The 10,118-nt window shown below is 32.7% G+C and overlaps 1 protein-coding gene across 2 annotated transcripts in view; it reads left to right on the top strand.

Annotated features, from left to right (window-relative positions):
* Nucleotides 1–497: 497 nt before the first annotated feature.
* LOC145679771 (uncharacterized) overlaps nucleotides 498–10,118 on the top strand; it is a 39,684-nt gene continuing 30,063 nt past the window's right edge. The window contains exons 1-2 of one of the 2 annotated variants that reach the window (XM_081750327.1): nucleotides 498–580; nucleotides 3,266–3,394. In XM_081750327.1, coding sequence (XP_081606453.1) covers nucleotides 3,289–3,394 — 106 coding nt within the window. In that variant the 5' untranslated portion in view covers nucleotides 498–580; nucleotides 3,266–3,288. Of the gene's footprint in view, nucleotides 586–3,265; nucleotides 3,395–10,118 lie in introns of both variants that reach the window. The other variant, XM_081750326.1, reaches the window with a different exon arrangement.

The following is a 10,118-nucleotide window of genomic DNA, read 5'->3' as shown; positions in this document are numbered from 1 at the left end:
TTCAAGAGTTTCAGTCTTTTATAATAGAAAAATATTCTGTTTTATTTGGCAAATGTCTCGCTAAGTTTATGTTTCTTAGACATAATTGACAATTAGTATTTAAAATTTAATTTCAAATTGTCAAAATAATTATGACTTGCAGACTCAAATTGGCTTTTATGACTCTAATGTGTGCTTTAAGTATTGTGAAATTGTAAACCATATTTTACCTTCAACTAGTGCACCTTGAATATTAGTTTCCCTACGCACTTATCTAAACAAATATTATACAAATATAAATGTTACACTGAAACTTTCTTTTTGTAGTACACATAACAGTTTAATTTCAAATAAAAATAATTTGCATGACTATAAATCATAGTAGGTTGTATGGTCTTAATACGTAGAGACGAAATATGTTAATTTTCTCAGTTGTTCCTTTTAAAATAAATAAGTATACTGTATAAAATATTTATTATTATATGATTATCAGATGAAATCTAATTGTTATACTCAATTTGCTCTTTTAAGTGTACAAAGATAATCTACTTTTGGTTTCAAAAGGAACACATAACTCGATCTTTCAAAAATCATCAAATTGGTAAGGTATGTTTTACTTATATCTCTGAAAGTATATTTTAGGATTATACATGTTAATTAAAATAGTTTATTATCATTTATTATTTAGTTTTAACTTTTGTAAGTTCTACCTTGATATCTTACCCTGAAACTTTTGCTGTAAATATTTTTTTTTTCATTTTTAAATTCTCAAGTGTATTACATATGAGATATAATATACTGTAATGTTACCAACTAAATATAATATCGATTATAAGCAGCAAATAACTTAACAAATATTAAAACTCAATGGAGACTCAACATTTCCATTATTTTCTCCAGAAAATTCAGCATTATTTTAAAAAAAAGTATTTCAACTACTTTGTTTAGCTTAAATTAGAATTAGAAATATTGATTTCTGAACAAAAATCGTTTATAGAATATTTTGTGTATGTGCTTTTCATGTGAGTGACAATATGAAATGTAACATTCATGTCTTTACCAATATATTGTCTTCCTTATATTGGTGCCAGCAGACTGGCTTCGATTTCCAGTAGGGACACTCGGTCGAAATAGTGTAACAGTTTTTTCAGGGCAGTCATCTTGAGTTTCAGGTCAGCTTCCTGGGATTGCTACTCAAGGCAGGCAGATACTAAGACGGCATCTAACATAGGTCCCAGACTGCTTTCTTCCTCCCCACTTTCCCGGGATGTATGATCGCTGAGGGACGCCATTCCTTATATGTGACAGGCTTAAAAGGCCTTATATGCCGAATGTCCAGAAATATGATTCATAATTGCTAAAAAAAGTCTGTCTTCTAAAAGTAATCTTTAAAGTAAAAAATATAGCTGCTGAGTGATAGTTTGTGGAAATAATTGAGACTGTTTTAACTTGGGAATATTTTACAACACCCGAAAGATAATTACTGATGTCTTTGAGATAATCAATTAAATGTTGAATTAATGATCAATTACACGTATATTAGTACAGAAGCGAGGAAATATTATTTAATCAGAGGTTTTCACTACTTTTCCTTGACTAGAGTTAACACGAAAAGAGACGAGACAAAACTCTTCTTGTAGAAACAGGTACAGTCTTTGAGACAAGATATCACTTTCACGACAGGTTTTCAAGGCTAGACAGCTTCAGTTTTTATCTCGTGTGCATCCCTATCCTTGACCAATTTCGACTCCAACATATAATTCTTAAGCTCCGATGGAAATCCACTCCGTGTATAATGAAAATAGTATTTCTTGTACGGTAGTTACCTAAGACATTTTAAGATTAAAGTTCGAATTAATTCATTATCCTTGCCCGACGTCAACCCAAAACTTAAGGGTCGAAAAAATCACTTACCATGCTTCATGAAAATCCACTAATTCTTAAGAAAGTTATTGTTGAACGTGATATTGTACTCAACGATGAAATGAATTCACCACTTGTTCCTGGATGAATTCAACCTTAAGTAATAGATTTTCTGTAAAACTAACAACAACAAAAAAAAAAAAAAGTTTTGTAAAGTAAAAGGTAATTTTAAGGCAAATTTTAATGAATATGCCTTTGAAGATGAGGACTAATTCACCCTTGTCTCTAATTTTCCCCAAAGTAATAGGAGGGGGTAATTCTTAAGTTTCAAAGAAAACAAATGGCACCTAGGTATATTTTCAGAAAATTGAATATATATTGAATATAAATTGAATATATAGAAGTTTACCACGAAACATATCTTTAATGATGAGTTAATTCATTTAATTTGTTCTTGATCGATTTCAACTTCGAAGAATAGAAATCGCTTGTTACACCTCTTATTGTGAAGGTGAATGAGATTTCTCCAGCAGAGAGGAGGTTAAGCTTCAAATTTACTTGACTTCAATATGCCAGCATCATAATCTGCCAAGATTTTTATCCTTTACTTTTCCCAGAGGCACATTTTATAGAGCTAGACGAATCTCGGATTCGTATTGGAATAAGGATAAAACAAGTAATTGGGAGTGCTAAAGAAAAGATACAGGAAACATATTGCATCAGAATCGAATATTTTTTTTATAAATCTTATCGTAGATAAAATAATAAGAACACATGTAAGCAAAACACCAGAGCTGAGGTTGAATTTACCGCGTTATATTCTTATCCTTGATCGACTACAACTACAACATGAAGAAAGCCTTAAACAAAATATACGTTATATTGATCTGAAACTCAAGTAACTTTTTTTTTGGAAGTTACTGTGTAAAATTTTGTTTTATCATGTTGTTTGTTTACTTGCAAACCTTCAATTTGGAAAAAAATTATTCTCTTTTACTTTCTTGCTCTTCACGAATTCCAACCTTTAGTTATTTAAAAAAAAAAAAACTTTACGTTAAAGCTCAAGGAAAATACGGATAAAATAATATTATAATTATATAAGTTCTACGAAAGTCATAGTAAAATAGACAGCTAGTCACACAAATGCCTGTTGAGATTAATTGTAGAAGCTTGCTTCAATTAGAGGTTGGTTTATAAGAAAAATTCTCCATAAAATTAAATATTTAAATATTGTTCGAATAGGATAACATCCTAAAGAGTAGCCCAAGAGAATTTACATACATGTGAAACTTGTATTTATGTTAAGTAGCTTTTTAATATCAGTGTAAATAGAAATTAAGCCAATGGTTTCGTCTCAATGTTGCTTATTAACGTTCTGTATCTTCCAATTTTCCAACTAATTTTAACCTTCCTTTATATTTAGGTTTTATCTTTCAAGTATAAAACATGGATTACTGGTCATGGGTCTATTTTATGTTCTCCTTAGACGTAACACTTGTGTGGGCAAGTTCAGATCCGAATGTTCCTTTTCAACCCCATCACCCTGGGTATGGTAAGTATACTTTACTAAGGTAATTGATATAAATAAGTAAATATATGAACACTATTTGATCATAAATTACATAATGGGCTCGTACCTGCAGAGACGGCTCTAATGTAGTCGCAAAGTCACGTGCCTTAATAGTCCATACGAAGAAAAATAATTAAGTAAAATATACGGACATTTATTTCTGTATATGAATAGGGAAATATAAAACAATAGTTACTTTAACTCAAGAACCTCCACTGGATACCTGAGAAATGAACACCTGTTCAGAGTTATTCGTTGAACTTCTGAGTTTCTACTAATTCAAAATTGATGGATTTGTTATTTTGACTGTATTTTTCGACATATTTTGCATGTAGTAATGCATCAGATAAAACCTGAAATTTTCCAGCATCATTTGGTTTTAGAGCTTGGGGAAAACATGGTAAAATACACTCGTTTACAACGATATTTAGAATTGTGTTGATACTGGCAGCATAGAAACGCTGCGTAGTTATCCCATCTAATAAACTGATTGGAATCATATTTACTGTACTTGCTTTCCACTAATGCGTATGTATCTTAAGCCAACAAAAACAATGTTATTCTAGTTGGATATCTTGAGGTTAATTGGGGCGCTCGTGTGAAATCCGTTGTAAAAATGAGTTTATTAATTGAATGATTCAATTTAACGTCTCTTTTCAGTACATATATAAAATCATTCCGTCGAATTAGCGCCCCCTAAGGATAAAATGAGCTCTCAGGCACAAGTGGAATAAAGGAACCCGAAAATTAGTATGCAGTTGCAAAGTTTAATACCCTTGTAAATAATACTATTAGCAAGCATGAAAGAAAATGTTTACAGAAAGGCATCATACACCAAAATATGCTAAAGGGTGGTAAGGGCGCATATTTTCCGACATTGGGGTAATATGCGCATCGTGTGCAATTACATTCTCAAACCAAAATGTAAAATAACTGACAAGGAATACATCATATATCTGACACCCTAATATAGAACCACATTATGAAATCATGCAATAAACCAATACTGCAAACTTATGAAAATACCAGGAAATTATGAAGAAAGTTTCGTGAAAGGAAATGTAAATGTATTTTTTCTCTTTGTAACACAAAAACGATGGTTTGTTACAATTGAAGTATTTTCCTTGTATTAATAACATTTAACATAGGAGTGGGGCATCTGAACTGTCTACAAATTCTTGTGTTTGTATAACTTGAATTGAACAACAAACAAAAGACCATCACAAGAAGTAACACTCTCTTATTTGTGGCATTGATCACAGACGAAGAAGATCATGTCTTGGGCAGATACGAACGAAAGATGACACCACAGTGCGCGTCTGATACACTATCCATTCTTGTCCGTTTTCTTCTATGTTAAAGTATCCATTACAGACAATAATTGCTTTTGTTACAGACTGCCAATGATGAATGTCCCTGTCCTGCAATATTTTTGCGTGTTTGTGACTTTTCTGTTTTCTTTTTCTTTTCTTTTCTTTTCTTTTTGGAAGCAGTAGCCTTACTACAAGATTTTACCTGACGTAGCACAGTCATATAGTGATCACATGTAAGAACAATAGCACTTTGATGTTTTCTTTACGTAGTGTTCGGGATTTGATTTGAGTACCACTCACGTTATGCCACCCGTTTTAAGATCTAGGGAGGTCTAGGACCAGGAAACCAAATGTTACGTAGAAATTTTCCGAAGCTCGTACCATGATAATGATTGTAATAGGTTACGGTCGTTCGAAATCTACCTAAAAAAAATACATTAGTGGATTTTAAAAGATTAATTCCACCTCTAGTGCTACTTACAAATGTAGTTGTCTTGCAGTTTCATAACGAAATAAACTCATCTTATTGTTGTGCACCTCTCTACAGATTACGGAGAAAACGAGAAGGGTGCGTATTTCCCCCCAAAGTAGTGGGGCGAATATTTCCGCATTCACAGTACATACACATATATGTCGTCCTGCAGTGAGACTAGCATGCTGCTCCGAAAATTGCCAACACCCTGTGTAAGCCATGAATTGCTTTCACGACTGCTACTGGAGTCGCAATCCTCTTTGCTTTTCTTATCAAAAACACTCAATACTATATTAGGCACTTTTTGATACCATACATACATTCATACAATAAATTGTCAACAACATGCATGTAGCTGTGACCAAATTTTTCCTTTTTGTGCAGCAATACGTAGCAGCGGTATGAACGTCCTCCTGTCTGTTAAGAACAACAGCTCGACATGGCGGTTTCTGCCACATACTGTCCGTTTTCTTACGAAGTGCGCATTTTCTCCCAGGGCGCATATACCACGCAATGACCTTATGTGAGACAGCGTGTCTCCTTAGATAATGTTAGATCCGAACTACTATTCTGGTTTGTAACCAGGATAAACATGTGATCGGAAATCTAACTTTGGTCACTCGTACAGAAAACCAGTTGGCTGCAGAAAAATACTGTAAAAATAAATGGTTGATACTTAAACAGATTAACTTGCTCAAAGTTAGATATATTTTGGTAAAAATATTGATTGTGAATTAGATTATCCTGCCTATTAATTTACCATAGGCGTTTGAACGTAATTTATGTCTGTTACTAATAATTATAATCTTTGCAAAAGACAATGTTCGAATATCTCGAATACAAATAAAATGTGATAAAATAGGTATCCAACTGATCCTCCCATAGTAGATAGCCGTTTCCAAGATTATGGTTATCTCCTTATCAGGAAGAGGTATAGTTGAATAGAAATAAAGGTACTCGTGAGATTACGGTAATATTGCTAGGAGGCAAAATAAACGGATTTCCAGTAACGTTACCATTTCATTGGAGTTTCACATTCCAGAGTTCCTTACTTAGTCTATAGCATATGTTGAAAGATAAAGGAAAGTGGGTGAATACCGCGCACTTAAGGTTTAATCGCGAATTACGCAGACATTTTGGGATGAAAAAACTAAGAAATCAGGAACACATAATCACATCCTTTATCTTTAAATGCATGTATAAGCCGTTATGTCAACTTCATTAGATTATGAAAAAACGAGTGAAAAAGTGAGTGAGGCAAATGCACGGTATTCACCAACCCGTGGGGTAATAGCGCGCAGATAATTTTCTAATATTAAATAATCCAATGTAACATAGAAACTAAACATATGTTTATGTACTTAATAATCCTCTACGTACTATAAACTTGAAATACTGAAAACAGAGAAATAAACTTGAAATACTATACTTGAAATTAAATACTTGAAGCAAAACATGAAATAGTGTATACTGCAAACATTAACACAAACTATTGTCAAGTCTACTTGCACAATGCTTCTTCTGTCCAGTTTTTGGGTTTAGTTTTCTTTAACCTCTACAGACCTGAATTTTTTTTACTGCACCAAAAAATTATTTCTGAATATTTTCTAGTTAAATATATGTATTTCGGTGTATTAAAAGAAGTTTCTTATTAAAAAGTGCCACAGGGGCACAGGGAGGGCATGTGCTCATTTGAGTACTTTTGGGGCGTACTACATGTATTTATTCTAATAGAAAAATAAATAAAGGATGTTTTTGCTAGGAATGAGGCAAATATTAGCAGCTAGTTAGCAATAAAAATTTATTTGCTTTTGTTTTCAAGCAGAATTCTTTCTTTTAACATCATTCAAGATCCATTCAGTATAAGTAGATATAATTACTCCTGAGAATTTAATGAATTCACTCCATACCATAAACGAATTTTTGCAACTGTTAAATGAAAATCGAATGCTAATGACAAAAATATTGTTGTGGTGTTTACAACAAAGTTAGAACAAAGTAGACTATATTGTTGTGGTGTATCCTAACAAAATAAGAAACAAAGAAAAATGTATTAATTGTATATTTACCTTCGGTATCTTATAAGATAAGCTGCTATAATAATCATGTACCGTCAATGTTTCATTAGAACAATCATACATTTTACATCACGAGAATAACTTTAACGAGAACACTCTTATTGTCCTTAACTATCACATTGATCTAATTCATACATGCTGTGTTCTCATATCATGTCTCTTTTTGGTGCTTTATTTGGAAAACAAGAAATGGAACCTAATTCCATCTTAGTCTGCTGAGCATCATACTCTGATACAGTACTGATGCTGGTTTCATTCAATGTGAAGTCACTATTACTGGCCTCATTGTCGTCTGATATTGAAATGTCACTAGAACATTACCTAAATTTGTAGAATGTGATCAGGATTATGCAGTACTTTTCTTCTATAAGATGCTGAAATAAATTAAGAACAATTCTTTAGAATTTAAGTAGCTACTGCTGAACATTACTCCATAAAACAAACTTACTAGAATTTAGTCGCAAACAAGGAAAAACTGGTAAAATTAAAACAAAGAAAGAGCGCAATTTAATATAGAAATATTTAGAAATTATAGTAGCGATCACCTCTCATGATATTCCAGCAGTTAAAACTTTCATTAACACTACTTAATCGGAAAACAAGTTAAAAGCATAAACAGAGAAAGGATAAAATCAGCGTTATGGTCGGTAACCTGAATTACGGCTTACGCCCGTAGCATAAATACATGTAAAACTTTATAAAGAAAATATTACAATACAAGCCTATTTTATTACATTATTTATATCTCAACTGCTTTTAACACATCTTCTGAATCCAGCATCTAGTGCATATATATTTCTAAATGCAAGTAAAACAAAACAAAACTTAAAATAGCTTTTGAGAGATAAAAAAAATATCTACCAATATGAAAAGTACTCAAATGAGTACAGGGGAATAATATGTATACGTAAGTACCAAAGTACTCATTTGAGTACATGGTAGTTTTTACTCAGTTCCGAAATGTACAGAACGTCCCTGCTACAAATAATACCTTTATATCAATAAATTGATATTAAATTACAAGAAAATAATTTTTTGAACCATGCCGAAGGTAAATAAAAGAATATACTCACGTTTTTTGTGAGGACCTCCAATCCTTTCCTCTTCTGCTGCAGCCATTCTTCTGAATCTCTCACTGTGTGCTCAATGCTGCCATCCAATAGACCCAGAGTGTATTAAATGTGTTCTCGAATAAGTACTTGAGTAGGAAAACGTGTAAGGATGTGATTGAAATGAAACAATATATATTTACGTAGTATTAAAATGAATGTACTCAAATGAGCACAAGGGGACCGTAGAGGTTAAGTACTCTCTCGGCATCTGTGAAAATAAGAGAAGAAAATTTTGAGTATATTTTGTCCCCTAAAAAACAATGAGGTGGGAAACCGCGCACTAATCAGTGGCGGCTAATGTTAGTGTTGCAGCGTTGCGCAACGACCAAAGTGTTTCAAGAAAAAAATATTATTAGCAATAGTAGTAAAGAACAGAAAAATACTTTCTAATACTCCCATATATACTTTAAATAACATATTTTTTTACTTCTCTAACTGTCCGTTTCGTTAATCCGTTTTAAAAAGCGAAAAATAATCCGTCACAGAGTCTCTAATTTATATTGTGTTGCAGCGAGCATGCAACGACCAGATTCCTTCAGCGCGGGAATTGGAGCAAATGTTAAGTCTCCTTTCCCCTATCTCAGAAGTTAAAGGGACTGGTCGTTGCAGTGCTTCTGCAACACAGCACGGTTTCCAGTGAATGAGATGGCTTTTTGCGCTAAATAAGATTTCTAAATTTTATTTCAATAGCAGTTAACAAGTGGAATTTGTTTTTATGCATTCATATTTTTATATTACGGTACTAATACTGAAGCAAATCAATATAATGACAATTAAAAAAAAAGTGATAGCAGAATTACAAAATAAAAATGAAAATATATAGTATAGCAGAAATCAAATGAAAGTAGATCCGCATTTACAAGTTAATTCTTAGCTTATATAGATAATGAAAATTTCTTCTACAGTAATTTGTGAACCAAATATTAATAAGTCAATATGCAGAATCCCCCCCCTCTGTGGATAGTATTTTAGTATATACATATTTCTTTTATAAAATAAGTATATTTTATACTCTTGATAGAACTGTATGGTGGGGAACGCCACATTGAATTTGGAACTAGTTAGCAATGCTCAGAGGCGTAGCCACGAGGGGGGTCCACCGGGTCCGGACTCCCCAAAATTTCGAAACTCGACTAGCATTTGTAGACTTTCTTAACGAACTATACTTGTTTAACAGAGAAATGATTGATGTAATTAAATATTTTATTTTACGCCTCATCATGTACTCTTTCTTTTCTTATAGAAATAATCGTTCTATCATTTTTTCTAAAAATATAGGTGACAGTAATTAAGAATAACATGTTTTCGGGTACAGTAGAAGACAGGTTCGTTATTACGTAGACGTATTGGACCTTCCTCAAATACTTTAGACCCCTCCCACCTAACATGTTGTTCCTATATCTGGCGGGTTTCAAGGTTGCTTTCCAGAACGTTGATAAACATTGTTTCGCCTCATGTGGATGTATATTGTGTTCATCGTGCATTGCGTAACAACCAAGATGGATGATTTGGAATGTAGTTCTTTTTTTCTTTTACGCACAAGTGTGTGTGTGTTGATATATGAATAGGGTTGCCAACTCTGTAAAATAAAAAGAACCGACACTTCCTCAAAATTCTCTGTGATATAGGTCTCAGCGTGAAGTCTCTGTTCGGACCTATCCATGGAAAGGAAATGTACTATCGTGAACGAAAGTGCATTAACACATATATTCTGTATGTCCTTAGAACATT

Source organism: Thermobia domestica, chromosome 2 (genome assembly GCF_964235325.1).
Source record: "Thermobia domestica chromosome 2, izTheDome1.hap1.1, whole genome shotgun sequence".
NCBI classification, from domain to species: domain Eukaryota; kingdom Metazoa; phylum Arthropoda; class Insecta; order Zygentoma; family Lepismatidae; genus Thermobia; species Thermobia domestica.
Note: the sequence above shows the minus strand (reverse complement) of the source record. Positions and strands in the feature narration are given on the sequence as shown.